Genomic DNA, 24,430 nt, shown 5'->3' with positions numbered 1-24,430 from the left:
GGGTGATGTCCGTTCTGTCTTTTAGTTGTATTTTTGAAGTGGTTGTGTGGGGCAGCAATCTCCGGTGTTTACCTATGCCGCCATCTTGGTTTCTCTCGAATTTGTAAAATTCTTGTTCTTTTCCTTATCTGCTCTTTTGGTGTGTGTGATTCCCCCCCCCCTTCTCTTTCCTTTGTTCTTTTTCCTCTTCTATTCTCTTGCTTTTCACTTCTCTTTCTTTCCTAAGGGTACACAGTCTGTTCCACAGGTGATTATATCCAAGTTTACCTATCATTTTCATGGTTCGGTTAGATACTTCAGATCAAATTGCTTGCAGAGTCCTGGCATCAAATACATACCTTCATATAGCAAGGATAGATTAAGGATTAATGAAAGGAAAATTCTTGTTCTTTCTCTATGTCTCCAGGGTAAAGGGGAATTGGAGCCAAGGTTGACACAGATCATGAAGGAGGGTTTCTACCCATCATCATGACAGAATAAATGATACTGAACTAGACCTCCCACTGTAAGTAACCAACAAAGCACACCAAAAAACCTGATAAAATATGTGAAGTAAAACTTTTCAAATATTAAAAACGGGCAGCAAAGGAGTGTGATCCCTGACATAAGGGAAACATGGGCAGTGAACTTTATGATTATTTTAGCTTTTCATCTGGAGACAGTTTGGGACTGTACCCAGGGGAAACCCAAACAGATCATGGAGGCCTACTGAGTTGAGAAGACAGAGATTAGAGTTTGGGGAGACTGATACAGCTAGAGAGTGTAGGGGAGATACCAGAGAAGAGGGAGCTATATAGAACCCCAGAAATGTATACAAAAGTTCCCTTGAGTCTTTAGCTAAATGCTAAGCTATATGTTCAAAGAGTAAAACTAGGTAAGGTCAGGAAACCAACAACTTCAAAGAAGTTTTAAGCTGAACAATTCCTAGGTCTCACAGCTAACTTTTAAATTATGGCCAGCCAGAATGAAGATACTGCACCTTGTTAAACACCTGGGAAAGTGAAGACTAGAAATGCAATATGGCCAAATTAGATCCATTCTAACAAAGCTTAAAATAAGCCTCAGGAAGATCAAGCTAATCAAACAACTTAACTGCCTGTCAAATAAAAATTTAACACTTATTGGAGGGAGATAAAATCCAGATATTCAACAACATAACATACACAAGGTTCAGCATTCAATAAAAATAATGAGACCTATGAAGAAGCACATAGTAAGAAATATCAGCCAAGATCAGGAGACTAAGAAATAAATCCAGATGATGGAATTAGCAGGCAAGGACTTTAAATCTACTCAAGAATTTAAAAGGAAACAAAATGAGAAGAATGGCTATATTAACATTAGAAAATACACTTCAGAATGAGGAATATTACCATACACGAAGAGGGATATTTTATAATGATAAAAGGGCCAATTCATCAAGAAGACACAATTTCAATACATATGCACCTGGTAACAAAATTGTAAATTACATGAAACCAGGTAATCAGGAAATAACAACATATATGGCTACTGTTTTAAATTAAAAAGGAAAATACTACACAGCTATTTGCAAGGTCATGTTAATCATCATAGATTTATTGAGTAAGTAAAACATCCTAGGGCATTATTGGGGTGACAGGAAAACAGTTTAACAGATTTGTATTTAACTTCAAGGAGCTCACAAGAGTTGAAATACAGAACACACATGCACAAATACACCGGCAGACTGAAAAATTAAAATAATGTCGAGCATTTTTCCTTTAATGTCTGCCTTTCAATTTTTGAATCTAAGAAATCATTAAGCTCCTGTTGGCTGTTTCCATCCTGAACTATTAGTGGTTGGCCTTAGAAATATCATAGTAGCTGCTTAGTCATCCTGTTCTGCCAAGTGGCTAACTGACTACCCTCCTAAGTTTAGCTAGATACAGGGGTGGGCAAACTTTTTGACTCGAGGGCCACAATGGGTTCTTAAACTGGACCAGAGGGCCGGAACAAAAGCATGGATGGAGTGTTTGTGTGAACTAATATAAATTCAAAGTAAACATCATTACATAAAAGGGTACAGTCTTTTTTTTTTTTTTTAGTTTTATTCATTTCAAATGGGCCAGATCCGGCCCACGGGCCGTAGTTTGCCCATGGCTGACTAGAACCTACAGAACTGGGACCTTGATGGATGATCATTGTTAACATTGCATAAGACCAGAGATCTACTTTGGGGTTCTAATAAGGCTTACGATGAGCTGCTTTAGGCGCCTGTTTTCTACTCATTCTCAAAGCAAGCATTGAGCCTTTAGGGCACTTACATTAAGAGAATGTAAAAATATATTAGTTCTCAGGGTGATTCATATTCATTATGTTTAATTGAACCAATAAAGCCCCACTGAAAATGAGAAAGGAGCTACTCTTTTGGAAAAATCATTTTCAAATATCTACTTTATACACACAATTTAATCTTTTAGAATTCAGTCATATTTTCCAAAGAAACTGTCTGGAGGTAGTGTTGGGAATAAAATAGATTAACCCTTAAAGAGCCTTTTCATAAATCCAAGCTCAGCTAACAGGAAGGGCTTTTTGTTGCCTTTTAATAAATGATTAAATATTTTTATGCCACTTCTTTTCAAGAAAGATTAAAGTAGCTTACCAACAAACCTTCTATGGATCTTAGAAGGTTCCAGAAAGGAAGAGCAGAGGCTGAAAGATATGTTTCTTCTAGTCTTGCCTGAGAGTGAGAGCTTGTTTCTAAAGCTTGCTCCCATCTCTGTGGAACATGGAAAGACTATGGGCCTTTGAGTCAAATAAATTGGAATAAAATCCCAACCATTTCACCTACAACCTCTGTCTTAGGCAGTCATGAAACACCATGGAGCTGTATTTTCTTCATTTATAACATACTTCAACGCCCCCACCCCTGCCATACACACATTTGCAAATATTCTCTTCTTCATGCTCTCTTCACACCTCTATTAGAAGCCTTGAGGTTCAATACTGTTACATGACCATGTGTCTTAGATCTTTAGGGATCTGGAAAGTCAGTCACTGTTCTTACTGTTAGAAATGTACTTGTCTGCCTCCCTCTCTTTGTCTTACTCTCTTTGTCTTACTACATCCTTTTTTCCCCTCACAGTGTCTGCTATGGAGGAGATATCAATATATTGTTAAATAAAGCTCTTATTCTTTTTCAGGAGTATTCAACAAGCTTTTTGTTTCCTTCTTTAGAGAGGAAAAACAACACAAAACAACTTCCAGTTGCTCTTGCAGCTCCCTTACACAGCACTCTGATGTAGTAGAGGGTGAAGAGCTTTGAAGTCACACCCTGTGTTTCAGTTCCAGCTCCCCCACCTACTAGCTGTGTGACCTTGAGCCATCAAATTAGGAGATGTGTGTACATTGGCCAAGGTAGGGTTGGCTGATGGGAAAGACACAGGACATTTTGTCCCTGTCCTGTCCCCTGCTCCTACCCAGATTACACTCTTAGATCTAAGTGACCCCTTCACAAATGCTGCCTGATCCACTCTGCTCCATCAGGTGCTCTGCACTGCAGTCTGTCCATCCCCTCACACTCCATTCCCTGCCTTGTTGTCTTCACTTTCACATGGAAATAGAGCCTGGTAATTGTAGGGCTGGTTTCTGGGGAGGTCCTGGCTGTTCCCACAGCACTGCAGCAGTGAAAGGGGATACTCCTTAACTTCCTTTCATTCTTGTTCCTTAAGAGAAAACGAATTAAAAAGACTGTCTGAGGAGATCCCCATCTCTCAAATTGCTGAGGTACAGAGTACGACATTGGCTCAGAGACAAATTAACTGTCGTCTGCTCTTTGAGACACCCCTGTCTGGAACTTCTGAATATATCTTTCATTTGTAACAAACTGGCTGATCATTTGTCTCAAATCAAAGTGGTTGTGAATGTTTTTAGGATTAGTGTTCAACAGCTGTGCGTTTTAATATAGATCAAATTCCTTCATTCCCCCTCCTAGTATTTCCTGGTAGAAAACAGGCAGAGAGAAAGGCACAGAAAGGGAACATGAACTGGTCTTGTTGAGGCTCCACTAACTTGGCATTCAGAGGGGCTTCCAGTGTTGTCATATTTGCAGCCACTCAGTGTCTCCCTCATTTCCTTCCTCTTTCTCCCTTTTCTCTGCTACTGCCTAAAACATAAAAATGAATAAGAGGAAAGCACAAGGACTTATAAACCTGAATGTGGCATTTGAACTGTGTAAGAAGGTTGGAGCTTAGGAAAATGGGACAGTGTTTATTTATTTTTTTAAGATTTAAATTTTTTTAAAATTCTTTATTAGTTAAGGTATTATAAATGTGCCCTCATCCCCTCCATTAAACCCCCATTCTCCCCCCCCCCCCACCCATGCTCTCATCCCCCTGTTGTCCATGTCCATTGGTTTGGCTTATATGTATGCATACATGTCCTTTGGTTGATTTCTTCCCCTTACCCCCTCCCTCCCCTACTTTCCCTCTGGGGATTGATAGTCTGATCGCTGTTTCTCTGTCTTTGGAGTGTTTATGATACCCCACTGGCTCCTTTTCCCTAACCAAGGTCCTTACTTTTATATAAAAGCCTGCTTCCAGAAATGATGTTTCTAAACCAGGGGTGGGCAAACTTTTTGACTCGAGGGCCACAATGGGTTCTTAAACTGGACCGGAGGGCCGGAACAAAAGCATGGATGGAGTGTTTGTGTGAACTAATATAAATTCAAAGTAAACATCATTACATAAAAAGGTACGGTTTTTTTTTTTTTTTTTAGTTTTATTCATTTCAAACGGGCTGGATCCGGCCCGCGGGCCGTAGTTTGCCCACGGCTGTTCTAAAATCACACTATTGTGAAAATGACTGATAGGAATTAGTGTGCTGCCTCTCTCAGAGGTATTTTCGTTGTCATCACTTTTGAAAGCCAAAGGACTTTAAGCATTTAACATTGACTATTAGATAATAGGTAGAGGTATGTTTAGCAAGAGGTCCTACCTAGAGCCCCTTAAATTGCCTCTCAATTATTCAGAGAGGGAAATAATTAAAGCCATCATCACTCTTTTTCCCCTCATCTACCTGTATTGAAAAAAAACAAATATAAAAATAAAGCTTAATTAAAATTTTGTAACTTAAAAATTTCCAAAAACAAAGCACACACACTGGTTACAAATAGAGAGGACCTCTTCCCCACAACGTCATTTGTGAAATAAATTTAGTAGAATCAAGCCCTAGCCAGTTTGGCTCAGTGGATAGAGCAGCGCAATGACATGCGCTGACCACCAGGGGGCGGGCGCAGACATTGGCGGGCTTTGGCAGCAGGCAGCAGAGCGTGGAATATGGTGGGCATCGGCTGCAGGTGAGTGGGGGCGCCAGACCAAAGCAAGGTGCCAGTCGCTGTCATCAGGGTGAGCCTCTGGTGGTTACTGAAAATTCTTTGTTCCCACGTGCCATGGTCCTGCCCAGCACTCGCATCTGCTGCCGGCGCTGATGACTTGGTGCCATCACTGGGTGCGAGCACAGCTGCCGCCCCAATCTTCCCTCACGGCTTCTCCACCTCCCCCTGCTCCTAAGGGGCAATTGGAGCAGCAGCTGCCTCTCACACCTGCTGTCAGCAACGGCACTGCTCACACCCACTGCTGTTGCTGGCCCCGCTCACACCTGCAGCTGGCACTGGAGCCACTGCTTGCACCTGCTGTCAGTGCCCGGCACCCACCGGTCCTGATCGCTCAGCGCCATCAGTAGGTGCAAGCAGCAGCTGTCAGCCTGATCACCCCTGAGGGCTTCTCTACCTCCCCCTGCTCCTAAGAAGCAATCAGGGCAGCAGCCACCACTCACACCTGCTGATGGCACTGGCCCTGTCATACCCACTGCCAGCACCAGCCCCAATCGCTCTGCACCGTCAGCGGGTGCAAGTGGGGCTGGCTCCCTGGCTCTGTTAGCGCATGATAGTGGTGGTGGCGGGAGTGGGGCTGCTGGCAGACAGGGAACTGGGGCCATGGTGGGAGGGGCCGGGTGGGGGTGCAGAGGATGGGCCAAGACCTGCCCCTGTGCCCACCACAGCCTCTCGGCCCACAGTTCCTTTCAAGGTGCATGAATTTGTGCACTGGGCCCCTAGTATATATATAGTCAAGTCAAGAATACTCAGACTATGGTTAGCAAAACACTATAGGTGGGTTGCCTGTACAGAGGTCCAGAGTTCCTCATGGGACAAGTCCTCACCATTCAGAGGGGCTTCCAGTGTTGTCTAGGGAACACCATGGGCTCATGGATTCTGTTTTCTCAGGGGGAAAAATGTAATATACAATGATTCTGGGTAATTAAGATTTGGATAAAATGTTAGGCTTCAGGAGCCCTATGCTTCTGGGCTGAACACAGAAAAGTTGGAACAAAATAATTGACACTAAACAACCAGTCCCAAGGAAAATTGAGTCAGGAAGGGTTCATATATAAGAAATAGTCTCCGATGTGCTGTGACTGCTCTCTTTATTGAGCAAAGGGAAAGAACCACTCTAGCTGGTTGACCAGGCCAAAAAGGCCAGCCCTGTATGCAGAAGTAGGAGACACACACAAAATAAACTTAACTATACCTGCCATTTATTGAATGTTTCCATTGTACCTGGGAGCTTATACGTTTTACCTCATTTAATTATCTTACCCCTGTTTTATAGTTGAGGAAATAAGACCCAGAGTAAGTGATAGGAGTAAGATGCAAATCCATTTTCCTATTGTGTTCTTTCTATTTCTTTGACTGTTAAGTTGAACTGATGCCCAGCTGAGAGTCAGTGAAAATAAAGGAAGATGGCTGGACAGTGAGGCGAACTGGAGTCTGACTGTAGTCTTGTGGGGAAGGGGGTGGCAGGGTGACGAGGCTGGGCAGGGGCAGACCCTAAACAATTTATAATGCCTAGTGTTGCGCATTACGCAGGATCACAGGGGCTATAAGAAGTTCAGTTCTGCTGGAAGGCAGAAAGCAGGGTGGGGAGAGGGGAGCCTAGGTCCTCTGGGGCTTGGTGAACTCTGTTTGACATTGTCCCAGAGGCAATGGGAAGCAACTGAAGAGCATTTAGCAGTGAGATTTTTTTTAAGTGTTTAAAGCAAGTTAAGTGCTAGGATTTTGGCTTAGATGAGATGGATCTTGGTGTCAATCACTTGGAGAGAGAACACAGGTATAGTCTGTTTGTTAATTTGAGGTGTAAGCTCTCTTGGTGACATCCAGAATGGAACTGATTTTACAGTCTCCTATTTTCCCACACAAGACCTTTCTGAAAATTCTCATTAAATTAGATATGTGAGAGACTGATTTATATGACTGTTTGATTTGATATCAACTGATACTACAGTGTCCCAGTCCAGTTGGTCTGCTCTAATAAAATATCACAGGGTGGGTGGTTTAAAACAATAGAAATTTATTTTTCACAGTTTTCGAGGCTGGAAGTCCAACGTCAAGACACTGCAGATATGATGTCTGGTTAGGGGAAGCTTCTGGTTCATAGATGGTCATATTTTCCCTGTAAACTCATATGGCAGAAGGAGCAAGGGATATTTCTCAGGCCTCTTTTAAAAAAGATCACTAATTCCATAGATCACCTTCCAAAGGTCTCGCCTCCTAATCCTATTACCTTAGGGGTTAGGATTTCAAGATATGAATTTTGGGGGAGACATTCAAATCATAGCACCCAGGAAGGATGTTCTGACATACTGCCCAAACCTGTGAACAAATGGCAAGCTAAGAGAGAAGACCTTTGCTTTCTTCACAAAGAAAACCCAATTCTGAGTGGCTGCTGGGTACCTGTGCACCACTACTGTCTGCATAGGCTGCCCTACTCATTTACTTAGCTTCCAAAGGGTACCATAGAATATTTCCTTGAAAATGTTAAAATAATACTATTTCAAATACTTAAAGGGTTAATACTGTGCTATGCAGATGATTGGATTTCTTTTAACATTCTGAACACCTGAAATGTTTTTGGACTTTTGATCAAAAGTTTTCTGGCCAGGGTGGGGACACCAGATTGGCTGCCTCCTGCATGCCCCCTGGGGGATTGAGCCCGCAACCCCGGGCATGTGCCCTTGACTGGAATCAAACTCAGGACACTTCAGTTCGCAGGCCGACCCTCTGTCCACTAAGCCAAATCAGCTAGGGCCCAGGTATGTGCCCTTGATCAGGAATCGAACCCAAGATCCTTTGGTGTATGGGTGATGTTCCAACCACTGAGAACACTGGCCAGGGCAGATTTGCATTCTTCATCTGACATGCTCTCCTCTGACGGGCAGATTAGGCAATCACTTCACTTCAAGATCTTTGGCAGGCATGCCTTCCTGTGACCTGGGGAGGCTACACTATTTTGTCATGCTTGAGGCTGGATGATCTTGACCCATCTTTGATTTCACCTGTAGAGTTAGGAAGATGGACTAAATAGATTTTAAAATAGACTTTTATTTCCAAATTTGCATGAGTCAGCAAGTCTGTGGAAATGGATTCGGGGCGGGGGTGGGGGGGGGGGTGGGGAGGGGTTGGGACCTGTCTGTGCTAACGTCTGGGTAATGTGGTTTAGTGGATAGATGACCAGCCTTCCGAAGTAATGTTTATTAACTTGCAATTGTTTTTTTTTTTTTTTGGTTTGTTTTTTTCTTGTTAATCCTCACCTGAGGATATTTTTTCACTGATTTTTAGAGAGAGTGGGAGGGCGGAGGAGGAGGGGAGAGAGAGGGGGAGAGAGAGAGAGAGAGAGAGAGAGAGAGAGAGAGAGAGAGAGAGAGAGAGAAAGACTGATGTGAGAGATACATAGATTGACTGCCTCACCTACATGGACCAACTGGAGCCAGGGATAGAACCTACAACCCAGTTATGTGCTCTTTAAATTTTTTTAAAAAAATTTTATTGCCAGAACCGGTTTGGCTCAGTGGATAGAGCGTCGGCCTGCGGACTCAAGGGTCCCGGGTTTGATTCCGGTCAAGGGCATGTATCTTGGTTGTGGGCACATCCCCAGTGGGGGGCGTGCAGGAGGCAGCTGATCAATGTTTCTCTCTCATTGATGTTTCTGGCTCTCTATCCCTCTCCATTCCTCTCTGTAAAAAATCAATAAAATATATTTAAAAATTTTTTTTTTATTGATTTCAGAGAGGGAGAGAGAGAGAGAGGCAGAAACATGAATGATGAGAGAGAATCATTGATTGGCTGCCTCCTGCATGCCCCCTGGGGGATTGAGCCCGCAACCCCGGGCATGTGCCCTTGACTGGAATCAAACTCAGGACACTTCAGTTCGCAGGCCGACCCTCTGTCCACTAAGCCAAATCAGCTAGGGCCCAGGTATGTGCCCTTGATCAGGAATCGAACCCAAGATCCTTTGGTGTATGGGTGATGTTCCAACCACTGAGAACACTGGCCAGGGCAGATTTGCATTCTTCATCTGACATGCTTTCCTCTGACGGGCAGATTAGGCAATCACTTCACTTCAAGATCTTTGGCAGGCATGCCTTCCTGTGACCTGGGGAGGCTACACTATTTTGTCATGCTTGAGAAGACAACTTTGTGTTGCTGAAATGTCTCCTAAAAGATCTCAGCTGAGCTTATTATCTGAAGTGAGAACAGAACCTGGAAGTTCTTTTTCTCCTTTGGGATAGAAGTCGCACCTCTCTGCTTGTAAGAACCAGCTCAACTGCTCAAAAACAAATTCCAAGTGATGTCAACAATGCCATGGTGGTAGGGAGAACACATTTGCCTTTGTTCTTGTGAAGTTGAGTTGAACTGGAGTTTAAAATACAGTTCAAGAATGACATCTTTGGGATCCTAGGAACAGGAAGTGGCTCAGTAGAACATTGTCTCCTTGTACCAGTTCTTCAGGTGTCCTGTTAACCAGATTGTTAATTTTCAGCTGTAAGTCTAGTGTGGGAGAATATGTGGGTGTGGGCGGGAGAAGGTTTGCACCCAGCTGGTTCACACTACAGTACCTATGCCCGTGGTAAGCTATATTGTAAAAAAAAAAAAGCAATCCTACATAATAAAAGGCTAATATGCAAATTGTCCCCATGGGCGGGAGTTCAACCAACCAGGAGTTAGATGTGTGCTGACCACCAGGGGGCAGCACGAAACATGGCGAGAGTCGGCAATGCGGCACAGGCAGCGGGCGACAGTGGAGGCACTGCTGGACCACAGTGGGATGGTGGAGCAGGTGAGTGGGCAGTGCCAGGCCAAGGCGGGTGAGAAGGGAGGCCTCGGCCTGCAGCCAGCAGCTTCTAGGGACCCTACCTGTGCATGAATATGTGCACTGGGCCTCTAGTTGGTTATAATCTCTTTTGTTACTAGATTTTACAGATGCAGATGTGACTCTAGACATGGTTTGTTTGTTGGTACAGCTGTTGAAACTTGCTTTCTATCCACAGTTCTGAAAAGTCATTTAAACCCCGAGAACAAGCAAAACATTAATTTCTAAAATTAGATAATTAAGATATTCCATAATCACACACACATACAAAACAAAACAAAATAAACACCATTATTTCCAAGCCTTCCAGAAGCTGAGTTCAGCTTCCTGAGGTGCCCTGGTCATTTGGGCCTGGGATGAAACATATCCTTCTATTGCCAGGTTTCTGGGCTGGACAGTTAGGAGCCTAGAGCACCCATCTTCTGGAAAAGCCACTCCAAGCCACACTCTTCACTGCTACTTATTCTTGGTAGATAATAAGAATGAAGATTGACAGTTATTGTGTACACATCATTGGCTGGGCACTGTTTTACATTCTTTACATATTTTCTTATTTATTCTTCACAATTATTCTAGGGTAAGGAAGGGTTAGACACTGATTTTACAATGAGGAAACTTAGTAAAGTAACTCTCCCAGGGTCAAGAAGCTAGAATTTTAATCCAGGCCATCAGACTCCAGAGCATGGATACTTTACCTTCATGTACTAGGCTGCCTTCCATAATTATGTTCATGTAGGCAGATGTTTTCTAACATATCTTTTTTGGATACAGACTCCTTTATTCAAGTTGAGTCTCAGCCAAAGCATAAAAAATAATGCAGATAATAGTGGAGGTGTGTGGCTGAAGTAGTAGGAGTGGGTCAGATCTGGAACTTTGATTCTTTCCTCCACTTTAAATACCTCTCTAGACCCCATGGCTCTTAGGGATACATTCCTCTTGCGAATTGATTAATATAGGCCTTGATTTTTCTTCCCTCTAGTACAATAATTTTCAAAACATGCAATACCTGACTATTTAGTCAGTGGCACTGACCTCTTTTTTCTTAGATTATCAAATAAATATGACAACAGCCAACAATATGTCAAAAAAGAAATGACAATATCTGTTGTGTGAATGCCCTGTCTTGAATCATAAATATGATATGATATAATATGATATGATATGATATGATATGACATGTAATAGAGTTGCATCTTATTGGTTATGTTACATAATAAGGTTGCATCTGATTGGTTAATTCTTGGTACCAGAAATCCTTATATACAAGTACTAGAGGCCTGGTGCATGAGTTCGTGCACCAGTGGGGTCCTTTGCCCTGACCTGCGGGATTAGGCCAAAACCAGCTCTCTGACATCCCCTGAGGGGTCCCGAATTGTGAGAGGTGCAGGCCAGGCAGAGGGACTACACTGATGCACGATCAGGGCCAGGGAGGGATGTGGGAGTTTAGCTAGCTGGAGAGGGACTGCAGGAGGGCTCCAGAGCATGTCCAGCCCATCTCGCTCAGTCCCTGTCAGCCAGACCCCAGCAGCAAGCTAACCTACTGGTCAGAGCGTCTGCCCCTGGTGGTCAGTGCACGTCATAGCAAGCAGTTGGGTGGCCTTAGCATATCAGCATATTATGCTTTGATTGGTTGAATGAACGACCAGACACTTAGCATATTAAACTTGTATTATATAGGACTAGAGGCCCGGTGCACAAAAATGTGTGCACTCGGGGGGGGATCGGGGGCACAGCCTGGCCTGTGCCCTCTCGCAGTCTGGAACCCCTCAGGAGATAACAACCTGCTGGCTTAGGCCTGCTCCTGGGTGGCAGAGGGCAGGCCCAATCCCGAGGTGCAGCCCCTGGTCGGGCTCAGAGCAGGTCCAATTGGGGAGTTGGGGCACCACCCCCTGTCATGCACAGAGCAGGGTGGATCGGGAGGTTGTGATGCCACCCTCAGTCATGCTCAGGGTAGGGCCGATTGGGGGATGGGGCACCGCCTCCTGTCACACTCAAGTCAGGGTCGATGGGGAGGTTGTGGTGCCACCCCCTGTCATGCACAGAGCAGGGCGGATCAGGGGGTTGGGGCACTGCCCCCTGTCACGCACAGAGCAGGGCCCATCAGGGGTTGGGAAGCTCCCCCCTGTCACGCACAGAGCAGGGAAGATCATGGGGTTGGGGTGCCTTACCCTGTCACAAACAGAGAAGGGTGGATAGGGAAGTTGTGGCCCCGCCCCCTGTCACACACAGAGCCCCAGGGCGATCAGGGGGTTTGGGCGCTGTCTCCTGTCATGCTGATCCTGCTGCTGGGAGGCCTCGCAGCTCTGCTGATCCCGGTGCTGGGAGGCATATTACCCTTTTACTATATAGGATAGAGGCCTGGTGCATGGGTGGGGGCCGGCTGGTTTGCTCTGAAGGGTGTCCTGGATCAGGGTGGGGGTCCCCACTGGGGTGCCTGGCCAGTCTGGGTGAGGGGCTGAGGGCTGTTTTCAGTCTGGCGGGTGACTGAAGCTCCCAACCACTCCTTTTTTTCTTTTTTCTTTTTTTATTCTGGGCCAGCTTTAGCTCTGAGACTTGGCTCCAGCTCTTAGGCCTTGGCTGCTGAAAGCAGGTATCTGGTTTGTTTGGGTTCTATAATCGAAACACTGTTTCAACTCCAGCTCTGAGATCCCGGCTAGCTGAAAGCAGGTTTCTGGGGTTTTGTTTAGCTTCTATATTTGTAACAATGTTTCAAACTGCAAGCTCAGAGGCTGGCAGCGGCAGGCGGGGAACGTTGGAGTCCTCCGTCACTGAAGCAAGCAAGCCTCATGTTCGCTTCAAGCTGCCTGGCTGCCGGCCGCCATCTGGCTGGCAGTTAATTTGCATATCGCCCTGATTAGCTAATGGGAAGGGTAGCGGAGGTACGGCTAATTACCATGTTTCTCTTTTATTAGATAATATATATATATATATATATATATATATAATATGACAATATATTATATATGTATGATAATATGTATATTATGTAATATGTATAATATGACAACATACAATATATACATAATATGTTTATATATATACTAGAAGCCCATTGCAGGAAGATTCCTGCAAGAATAGGGCTTCACTCCGTCTCTACCGCTGCTACCCCACCCGTCTCTGTCGCTTCTCTCTCACCCATCTCTGCCGCTTCTCTCCCGCCCGTCTCTGCTACCTCAGTTCCATTGCTTGGCTTCCTTCTACAGTGTCTTCAGTCTTCACTCCCAGCCAGTATATGCAAATTAACCGCCATCTTTGTTGGTGGTTAATTTGCATATCACGCTGATTAGCCAATGGGAGGCATAGTGAAGGTACGGTCAATTACCATGTTTGTCTATTATTAGATAGGATGTGTGTGTGTCTGTGTGTTACATAAGATGTCTTTAAATAGAAACACACATAAAGCACAGTTATGTATTGATTGGTTGACAAAGATGTTGGACTAGAGGCTCCTAGAAACCTAACTCTGTCTTTCCCCTATGAACCCCTAGTATTCACTAATTTTGTGTTGTGGTAAATTTATAGAATGTAACTACCACAAATAATGAGAATTGACTGCAGTAACCATTCATTGAGAGAGTCTTAAAGTCTCAATAGTGAGCCAGAACTTCATTTAAATTAATCCTAATTTTCAGTAACCCTATAAATGAAATATCATTGTCTCCAATTTATAAATAGTAAAACTAAGGCCTAAATAATTTTCCAATGTCACTAAGATAGAGGGGATGAAGTCCAAGCTTAATAGCAGATGACTCTGTTTTTCTCTTTCCTTTCTGCTAAGTTCATTTTGTGAACTAATCCTAGTTGGTCATCTTGCACAAATTCTGCCATAGAAATTTCTGCCATATTCATGTCCCTGACACCCACTAGGTTTCTTTTCCATTGGGTTGAGCACAATACTCCCCCAAATCTTTTATACATGCCATAGACACACACATGACATTTCCTATTGATTTAGGATTCTGTTATATAGACAGTGCCACATGTTTGATGCTCTAGCCACATCCATCTCTTCCTTCTCTTTCATACCCATCAGGCTTCCGGCAGCCACTGAGGTTAGGATATCAGGCAAAGCAAAAATGTCTCCTAGCATGAGAGAGGAGGCACAAAAGAGAAAGAGGACAAAAGAAAAAGACTGGGGACAGTGTGGACTTAGAGAAGAAAGAAGAAGTGGTAAAGTTGGGAAGGGAATAGGCAGCCTTGTCTGTTCAAAAGATGTGCAGAAGCAAAGAGTAAGACCAAGGGTGGGAATAGAGAGGAGTGGACCCTGTGCTGCACCAGTCACTGACAATTGTGTAATTCATTATATTTGAAAACAATTTTCATTTATATAATCTCATTTGCATATCACAACTACTCCGTATAGGTGAAGGACACATTTGTTTTCTACTTTACTGGTGAGATAACCACAGCATGAAGAGCTCTAGTGATTTACTCAAGGTCACAAAATTCTAATTTATTTCATATCTAAAAATAGGCTATTCATATCACACAGCAAAACTCAGTAATTGCTTTCCTAGTGTTTTGATTTTTAAGCCAATTCCATGAATAGTCTATCAGGCTGCAAAGATATTTTCTTTTATTTTATGCTTGAACCATATGACTGTTTTAATAGTTTTACTTAGCTACAACTTCTGTAAGTTGTATTGCTCATGTTGAAACATTTGACTTAAATAAATTAGAACTGCTATTCTTATAGAGGGCCAAAATGTTTTCAATGGATGGAAACATCATGTGAATAAAGATGAAAGCGACTTTGTTGTACTCCTCTTCTGGGAATCTTTCTAGGGATATTACTAAAGTCAAGAATATATCAGAAATGAAGAAAAGATAGGAATATAAAGAATAACTTTCATGGAAAATTGAAATCATTCCTTTTAAAGTTTACAATTTCTACCCTCAGCCTTGAAGGATGGGTTCTTTCCAGATATAAAGGTGACAGCCACAATACGATTTTGATTCAACTATGGTTAATGTCAGGAGGTCTAGACAGTGATATTTTATTACAAATTTAACAGACATTTATGTAGCTAATTCAATGGGAGAAGACCTGGGCTAGACGGGGCTGAGAGATACAAAAGAAAATGAGAATAAAGTCCGGGGGCGGGCGGAGATGCAGGTGGCGGCCCTGAGCGGCCACCAGCTCACACACTGGTCTGTGAGCAGCCTCGCCACTGCAAGGAGACCCAAGCAGTTAACAGGTCATGGCACATTAAAAAAAAAGATTACAGGCAGATACAAAAGCTCTGTATTGAGAGTATACAGAACCAGAAGCAAATTTCCAACATTGGTGGACTTAGGGAAGAAAGAGCAAAAGTGATAAAAATGGGAAGGGAACAGGCAGCCTTGTTTGTTCAGACGATGTGTGGAAGCAAAGAGAAAGACCAAGGGTGGGAATGCAGAGTTGCAGACTTTGAGATGCACCAGTCACTGACACTAGAGTAATTTTTTATATTTGAAAATAATTTTTATTTCTATAATCTCATTTGCATATCATAACCACTCTGTAAAGGTGAAGTCCATCATATGCATCCAAAAGAGACCACCTGTCAGCTGAGCTTGGCTGTGAAAGACGGTCTTATTGTTGAAAGTCTCACTGTGGGATGCAAAGGTTCAAAAGCTGGTATTGAACAAGAAGGGTATTGGCTGCCAGGAGATGAAATTAGGAAACAGAAAATCATGACTGGTATTGTTTTGAATGCCATCTTCCTGGAGAGGTGTTGATATGTGATCTGTGTTTTCATGTGTATCATTCCAAGTTTTTGTCTGATGACTACAGGCTTAGATACAGCAGTAGTCACTGGCAGTGCCTTGTTTGCAGGACCATCAAGAAGAAAAATACAAACAAACAAGAGATGAGCACATACCTGAGGTTTATTGTCTCCTCATGAAGGAGAAGGCTATAGACCTCAATAAAAAGGGGAAGGACAGCAAACACCCGATGTACCAGTGGCTGGTGCACTCAGCAGTGGATGTCCCCCATACAAGAGAAAGTGAATGAAGGGAAATATCGAAGTTATGAAGAGTTCAAAGCTGATGGTCAGCTACTTCTCCACAATACAGTGATTTTCTATGGAGCAGACAGTGAGCAAGCTGACATAGCAAGGATTCTGTTTTAAGCCACCTGTCATGAGATGGATGAGCTACAGCTTTGTAAGAACTGCTTCTATTTATCAAATACTGGTCCTGACTATTGGTTCTGCTATCCTTGTATACCTAATCATGAACTGGTTTGGGCTAAGATAAAAGGTTTTGAATTCTGGCCAGCCAAGGTAATGCAGGAGGACAATCAGGTTGACATCTGCTTCTTTGGTCACCACCATTAAAGAGCTTGGATTCCTTCTGAAAACACACCGGACATTGCAGTCAGTGTCCATCGGCTTTGTGTATAGCACATTGTGGGTTGGGGAAAGGCCTGTGATAAGCAGGAACTGAATCAGCATTTCCTCTGTGATGGAAGATTTTGGAAGTCTAAGAATGAAGACCTTAAGGAGGAGGAGGCAGAAACCAGTATCTCCTCTCCCAGCAATGAGTAGCTCACGATCACTCAGGAACCAAGAGCAAAGAAAGGGCATTGTAATCAAAGTGTGGAAGCAAAAAGCAAAGAACCGGAGCATGAAACTAAAGCAGTCAGTTCCAGCCAGGAAATCCCCATAATGCCTCAGCCAACTGAAAAAGTTTCAGTGCCAACTCAGGCTAAGAAGTGAAATGCCTCTTCACCAAGAATGCTGCAATGAAGCACCAGACCATTAGTGATGGAGTGTGTCAAAGCATGTGCCATTAGGGTATTTATAACATCATTCTCGGGTCATACAAAATTATCAACTTAAAAATTAGCCTGAGAGAACCAAGATGGCGACATAAGGCATAAACCTGTGTGTGCTGCCTCCCACAACAGCACTGAAATTACAACTATAAGACAAAACAGCTATCATCCAGAACCATGGGAAAGCTGGCCAAGTGGAAGTTCTACAACTAGAAGGAAAGATAGAAGCGCATTGAGACCTGGTAGGAGGTGCAGATGCGCCAAGAACAGAGGTATGCAGGCATGTGTGAGACGGCTGCACCTGGGTGCATGGTGTTTTTCAATCGGAAGGGGATACAAGCTCTCAAACACACTGAGCTTGTTTAAGGTGAGATTCTGGGGTCCCAGACTCCTATGGGGAGAAACTGGACTGTCTTGCAGCAATTTGGAAAGTGAGGGGGGCTTTCTTGCAGAGCTGCTTGCAGGAATCATCGTTGCTGTGGGGGTATGGGACTGCAGAAATGGGACTGCAGAGACGTGGAGTCATGGAGACTCCAGGAGTTTCGAACACACTGACGACAGTCGCTCTGCCCTGGTGATTCTCTGAGACCCCACCCCACTCAATTTACATCCCCTCCCAAGCTGTGCTCAGCGGTGCAAAGGAATCACCTTGGCTTTTGCAGCCTAATCTAACTGCAGCTGGGTTAAAGAGCTCCAAACCTTCCAAATTCCAAACAAAGAGGAGAAATCTGCTGATATCGCTGTAGCTCCTGCTGGGTGGACTCACACAGTGGTTGACTTGGAGATCCAGGAGCCAGGGTACCCCTGGTCAGATACCAGATTTCAACTCCTCACATCCATAAGGGACACACTCAAGAGGCAGACTCAGTGAGCACCCTCTGAAGCAAGTTGTGCCCCATAAGGGTGTCTCCAGCACAGCAGTTCTTCTTATAGACACAGTGGGTCCTCGCAGTCAGCCAAAAATCCGAAGACAAAAAAACATGTCACAAATGAAAGAAATGGAGGAAAGCAAACTAACGGAGGACATAGAGTTCAGAACCACAGTTATAAGATTACTCAAGAATCGTCTACGAACCTCCGAAGAACTTAGTGAGACCTTCAAGGATCTTAATGAGAATGACAAAAAAATGGAAAAGGACCAGTCAGAAAGTAAACATACACTGACTGAAATAAAGAATAATATACAGAGATCCAACAGCAGACGAGAGGATCCCAAGAATCAAGTCAAAGATTTGAAATATGAAGAAGCAAAAAACACCCAACTGGAAAAGCAAAATGAAAAAAGAATCCAAAAATATGAAGATAGTGTAAGGAGCCTCTGGGACAACTTCAAACGTACCAACATCCTAATTATAGGGGTGCCAGAAGAAGAGAGAGAGCAAGATACTGAAAGCCTATTAGAAGAAATCATGACAGAAAACTTCCCCTACCTGATGAAAGAAATAGACTTACAAGTCCAGGAAGTGAAGAGAACCCCAAACAAGAGGAATCCAAAGAGGACCACACCAAGACACATCATAATTAAAATGCCAATGGCTAAAGACAAAGAGAGAATCTTAAAATCAGCAAGAGAAAAACAGTTAGTTACCTACAAGGGAGTACCCATACATCTGTCAGCTGATTTCTCAACAGAAACTATGCAGGCCAGAGGGAGTGGCAAGAAATATTCAAAGTGATGAATGCCAAGAACCTACAACCAAGATTACTTTATCCAGCAAAGCTATCATTCAGAATTGAAGGTCAGATAAATAACTTCACAGACAAGAAAAAGCTAAAGGAGTTCATCACCACCAAACCAGGATTATATGAAATGCCGAAGGATATCCTTTCAGAAGAGGAAGAAGAAGAAAAAGGTAAAGATAAAATCTATGAACAATAAAGTGACAACAAATAAATACCTATCAACAAGTGAACCTAAAAATTAAGTCAGAATAAACTGGTGAATATAATAGAAGCAGGGGCATAGAAAGGGAGTGAAGGGACAATTCTTGGGGGGAAAGAAGTGTGGGGGGTGCGGGAAGAGATAGGACAAAAATCTTACACCTATGGATGAGGACAGTGGTGGGGGGGTAAGGGCATGGGGTGGGGTGGGAACCAGGTGGAGGGGAGCTATGGGGGAAAAAAAGAGGAACATCTGTAATAATCTGAACAATAAAGATTTATTATTAATAAATAAATAAATAAATAAAAATTAGCCTGCTATCTTTGGTCAAACATTTAATTAATAGACCTAATGCCTTGGCAGGGCCACATCAAATGATTTCTTGGGCTGGATGTTCCCCAACCCTGCCAGGAATTGAGAATGAGGACAAGAGCCTTTCGGGTTATAATGGGTTATGCTTCTCTTAGAGAAGACAAAACATGAACATTTTAGTGTTTCTTTAACAAGTGAGATGGTGTGGAAATGTTTTCAAGGAGAAAACACCTTTTTTCATAGAGAATTTACTTGGCTAGTTAACAGAACTTTTCTTTCTTGGGTTAAAGTGTAGTCACTTCTATTATATATCCTAAAGCCTCTGTCTCTCCTGGTGAGGACATGTGAGCACTACTAAGGGCCTGGAATGTCCCAAGAGGGTAAGAATAGCCCACATGAGAGATGACTCCTGCTGTCTTCTGGTCCCTGCAGTTGTCAGGAACACTTTGCCTTAGAGGCAAACAGCTCGGGGGCGTCTCAACAGAGACAGAAAAACTGACCTCCTGTTCCTGGGCTCAAATTTTTCCTTTCATATTTACAGCTTTCCTTTTTCACTCTTTTGTGGCTAACATACATTTGTTTCTCCAAAGATTTCCCACCTCCTTGGAGACAGCAAGCTTCTGATGTCCCCAGCAGCCTTGAGTCTTCAACATTCTGGAAGCATGGACCGTTTGGACTTGCTTGGGTTCCTCATCATCACGTTAAACTGCAATGTGACTATTGTGGGTGAGTACAGGAAACACCCCCAAAGCTCTTATTCTATTTTTTGTTTTTATTGGTTTTCCACACCCACACCAACACAAAGTGCAAAGGTCTGTGCACTGCTAGAGTAAAAAGGGGCTGTGGGTTCAAGCTTCTGATTTCACCATGGTTCCTCTATCATTTAAGGAAGTCTGGGTGTGAGTGTTTTTCTCTCCTGGGGCCTCTTCTTGCTGATACTCTGGTGCTGAGTCTAAAGCCTGAGCAGGTGAAAGGGGTAACACTTCTCTGGCTGCATTACCAGGAAAAGATAAATTAATGCCTCAGTTATGCTTTCTTTTTGTTCTAGAGTTTAATCTTGAAGCTTAATTTGTAAAGATTAGCAATTTCTTTTGTGCTTTAAACCACAAAAGTTATAGTTATATTTTAAACAAAAAAAGTAACAAGGACTTCTGAATTTAGTGCAGATAAGACAAATTTTTAGAGAAGTATGGGTGTCCTAGAAAAAGGGATTGAGAAAAGGACTAGTCGTTGATATTTTTCTTACTCTTTATTTTGTATAATTGAAACAAAATCAAGTTGGTCTTTAAAAGTTTGAGTCAATAACTTTATCACATAATAATATTATTTAACTGACTTCATTTATAATAGAGTTTTGTTTTTCTATCAGGTGATGTTTTCTGTATCTCATCACAAAACAAAGTATTTACAAATTATTTTCATTGAGTCTTAAATATATTTCAAAATAGTTGACTCATGACATGAAAAGAAGACTTTTGAAGTTATTTTGATTCCCCAGGTTGGCCATATTTATTCATGATAAGTTGAAAAAAGACAAACCTCATTAATTCATAATAACTGAAATAGGGGAAAAGGAATTCTAAATTACTGAAAATTCTGAAAAATTGAATATTCTTAAATAATTTTTTTGTTAATCCTCACGGGAGGACATGTTTATTGATTTTTAGAGAAAGGGAAAGAGAGACAGAAACATAGATTGGTTGCTACCATAAACGTGCGCTGAGTCGGGATGGAACCTGCAACCTCGGTATGTGCCCTGATGAGGAATTGAACCTATCACCTTTTGGTGTACAGGACACACTCCAACCAACGGAGTCACCCGGAGAGGGTTTAAAGAAATTTGATTCTAAGGGCCATAAAGCAATATTAAATACAAGCCCTATTGCCTGGCCAGTGTTGCTCAGTGGATTGAGCCTTGTCTCATGAGCCAAAAGGTCGCTGGTTCAATTCCTGGTGAGGGCACATGCCCACATTGCAGCTCCATGCCCAGTAGGGGGCATGCAGGAAGCAGCTGATTGAAGTTTCTTTCTCCCCCTCCCTTCCTCTCTCAAATCAATAAAATATGTATTTAAAAAAATAAAAACAAGTCCTGTTATTAAATGAAGGAGGCCTTGTGGACCATTATCATAAATAAAGACTTATTGTATTTGCTCTACAGAGTTACAGGAATGCACTAACATCGTTTAAAAAGTTTACTCTCCTAAAAAAGTAAGATCTTATTTGCGTCATTTATTTTCTCAGCTCAACTTTCTTTCTAGAACTTTCAGTCCAGGAGACATTACCAAAAGTCTGAATTAGCAGAGCCAAATTAAACATGTTCTGTAATTACGCTTCTTTAACATCTGCTAATTTCAAAGCATTTTACAAACAAGTAGTTCACACAGTGTCTGACACATTGTAAGTGCTAGATAAATATTTGTCACATGCAAACTAGGTGATACTGTTGCTGTGACTAAAATGAATGCTTTTGGACCTTACACTTCACTCTCAGCCCCAGGATATATGTAAACATCATTGTTAGGAGGAAGTCTGTTTTCATGGTGGTGCCCTTCTCTTTTCCAGGGAAGATCTGGCTTATCTTCATGATCCTGCTAAGGATGGTGGTGATCATTGTGGCTGGGTCCCCCGTTTACCAGGATGAGCAGGAGAGGTTTGTGTGCAACACTCTGCAGCCCGGGTGCGCCAATGTCTGCTATGATGTCTTCTCCCCAGTGTCCCACCTGCGCTTTTGGCTGGTCCAAAGCGTGTCTGTTCTTCTCCCTTCAGTGGTTTTCAGTGTCTATGTGCTGCACAAAGGAGCTGAGCTTGCTGCCCGGGGACCCTGTGGGCCAGATGGTGGTTCAGAAAGCCAGGACCTTGCAGATCTGAGCCCCAGGGATAGGCTCTGCCCTCTGCCCTGCAGGGAGGGGCGTAGCCTAGTAGTGCCAGACTTCTCCTACGGCTACATTGTGCACCTCTGTCTTCGGACCCTGGCAGAGACAGCTTTAGGGGCCTTGCATTACCTCCTCTTCGGATTCTCGGTCCCCAACAGGTTTTCCTGCGACCACTCTCCCTGCTCTGGCTCAGTGGATTGCTATGTCTCTCGGCCCACAGAGAAGTCCATGCTGATGCTCTTTCTCTGGGCACTCAGCGCGCTCTCTGTGCTGCTCAGCGTGGCCGACCTGCTCTGCAGCTTGGGCAGGAGGACTCTCAGGGAGCCGGGACCCGCCGAGTGTCCCCGGGAAAGGAGGCCAGATCCGGTGGTGCTGGATAGGCTGGGGGAGGAAAGGGTGTTGCTAGCACACCGTGGCCTGTGGACCAGAGGGCACGGTGCCCACAGCCCCAGTGGTCAGTGGGCTGTGTCGGGGCGGATGGAGCTTCCAGAGGAGGATGAGAGTGAGGGGGTGTCCTTTACCAGCGACAAGGTCTCCAGGGCTTGCACAGAGCCTGGGGGCAGGCCTCGCGCAGAGGCCCCTCCGGACTCCCGAAATGAGCATCCCTTAAAACCCCACCGTCTGCAGGCCCAGCACTGCCCGTCCAGTCTGTGGCAACCCTCAACCCACCAGGCTGGTGCTGGGAGCGCCCCTCTCCTGGGGACCAGAAGGTCCGAGTGGGTGTGAAAAGGGCGGCCAGGCAGTGCAGTGACTGAAAGACTCGCACCCTAACATCACCTTGGCACATGGAAAATCTTTATGTTCCTGGAGAATATCAATGGGCAGGAAGGCCAGCTGGCCTGTGACAAGGACTTCATGGGACACACACAGACTTATACTATTGCTTTAATTTAGATCACCCTGTCTGCTGAAAGAAACCCTTGCATTCAAATTTGGACTGGAAGCTAAAATGATTGATTGCAGTGTCAGGTTGCTTAGGGATTATGCTATACTCTGACTGGCTTGTTATCTTATTCTTTATCATAGTATGTGCTTTATGTAAAGCATGTTCTTTTACATTAACAGAGTTCATTACTGTTTTAATATTTTCCAGTGAATTATTATGATTCTTTTCTTTTTATTTGTTTTTCATTTTTTCCTTTTTGTTTATTTTTCTGCTTGGATAAAAAAAAAAAGGCATCTTAAGCATGTCATCAGTAGAGACACATTAGTTTAACTTCTCCAAACCCCTTTAATAAAATTAATGGTGATTGCTTATGATATCCCACTTCATACTTCATTGTTATAGGAGACAAATGACAAATGCAGAAAATATGACTAGTTGGGGTTTTAGAGGCAATGTTGATGGTTATAGCATGCAGATGGAAGGCGCACAGAATGTGGGTTGGCCCTGACTTACTTGTTTGTTCTGTGTCTCTGAGTGGTTGTCCTCACTGATTAGAGGGCCCGCTTGCACTGGAAATTGTACCTTCAGGTTGCGCTGAGTCTTCATGCTCCAGTGTAGCAGATGAGAAGCATGGGGAATGCTGTGGTTTCACAGTTCCTGCCCCTCTGCTCATGGAATGGGCACAAGCTTATTGCTGCACTTCTCTGCATTGCTTTGGTTTGTGTGACTCTGTTAGATCTGTAATGCTGCCTTTAATTGCCTGATGGGAGGATGCAGTGCAGCAGAATGAGCTACTATGGGACAGGACAAACCTGCTCACTTTCATCAACAGAGGAGAAGCCATCTGTTATACTTTCAGAATTTATAAATATCCTCTGGTCCCCAAACACAAAATGGCCTAGGAAGACATATTACTCTCACCATTAAAATAATAAAAAAAGGTGAACAAATGTACCTGTGAAATCAATGGACATTTAACTGTTCTAAAGAAGACTTTGACAATGAAATATCTGCCGAGATAGAAAATAATATCCTACTCACTATATCTACAGGCTATTAAAGCAATTGGTTACAACTGAAAAAAAAATCATCCAAAATTGGTTTTGGCATAAAACCAATGAATGTGCCTATATTTAATATATGCAGAAAATCAATTTCTTTCTCTCTTTCTCCTCAATTTATTGAAAACTGAGCCATGACTCAGACCCTTTTCTTCAATACTTAGATCAATGTCTGCACATACAAATAAATCTGTTTTTTGAATCTGATATTCCTAAATGATTCAGGGGCAAATCTGGTTTTTGTCTCTTGTAGCATGCAATTCTGGTGGACTTCCCAAGGGTAGGTGTAGTCTTAGAGATATAAGGATTCTCTAGGGCTTCATTACTATTCCCCACCCCCCAAATTAATACATGCTCTTACTGCATCTTTAAAATATCACCAGTAAACCTGAGGAATCATTCGGCATCTTGCTGTTTCTATAGCCAGACACTTAGCTCTTATTCATCAGCCTGCTGAGCTGTTCCTTTTTCAGAAACATAAATACCA

At 43.3% G+C, this 24,430-nt stretch overlaps 1 protein-coding gene and 1 pseudogene across 2 annotated transcripts; both read left to right on the top strand.

Annotated features, from left to right (window-relative positions):
- The first annotated feature begins 346 nt into the window (after window positions 1-346).
- Window positions 347-24,430, top strand: GJD4 (gap junction protein delta 4). 2 transcript variants are annotated; one of them, XM_036350076.1, is made up of 3 exons: window positions 347-505; window positions 19,714-19,849; window positions 21,686-24,430. In XM_036350076.1, the coding sequence occupies exons 2-3, from the start codon at window positions 19,747-19,749 to the stop codon at window positions 22,720-22,722; spliced, it is 1,140 nt and encodes a 379-aa protein (XP_036205969.1). In that variant the 5' UTR covers window positions 347-505; window positions 19,714-19,746; the 3' UTR covers window positions 22,723-24,430. The 2 variants fall into 2 exon arrangements, with proteins under 2 accessions (XP_036205969.1, XP_036205961.1); XM_036350068.1 differs by lacking the exon at window positions 347-505 and adding an exon at window positions 18,732-18,782.
- LOC118669636 lies at window positions 15,277-17,045 on the top strand (annotated as a pseudogene).

The sequence above is a fragment of the Myotis myotis genome, unplaced genomic scaffold, assembly GCF_014108235.1.
Source record: "Myotis myotis isolate mMyoMyo1 unplaced genomic scaffold, mMyoMyo1.p scaffold_m19_p_1, whole genome shotgun sequence".
NCBI lineage: Eukaryota > Metazoa > Chordata > Mammalia > Chiroptera > Vespertilionidae > Myotis > Myotis myotis.
Note: the sequence above shows the minus strand (reverse complement) of the source record. Positions and strands in the feature narration are given on the sequence as shown.

Excerpts from the sequence above, each read along its gene's own strand:
- GJD4 (XM_036350068.1), top strand. The coding sequence starts at position 18,735 with ATGAAATGCCGAAGGATATCCTTTCAGAAGAGGAAGAAGAAGAAAAAG. Across the intron at positions 18,783-19,713 it reads AGAGGAAGAAGAAGAAAAAG|ATTTCCCACCTCCTTGGAGA; the intron begins GTAAAGATAAAA and ends GTTTCTCCAAAG. Across the intron at positions 19,850-21,685 it reads CTGCAATGTGACTATTGTGG|GGAAGATCTGGCTTATCTTC; the intron begins GTGAGTACAGGA and ends TCTCTTTTCCAG.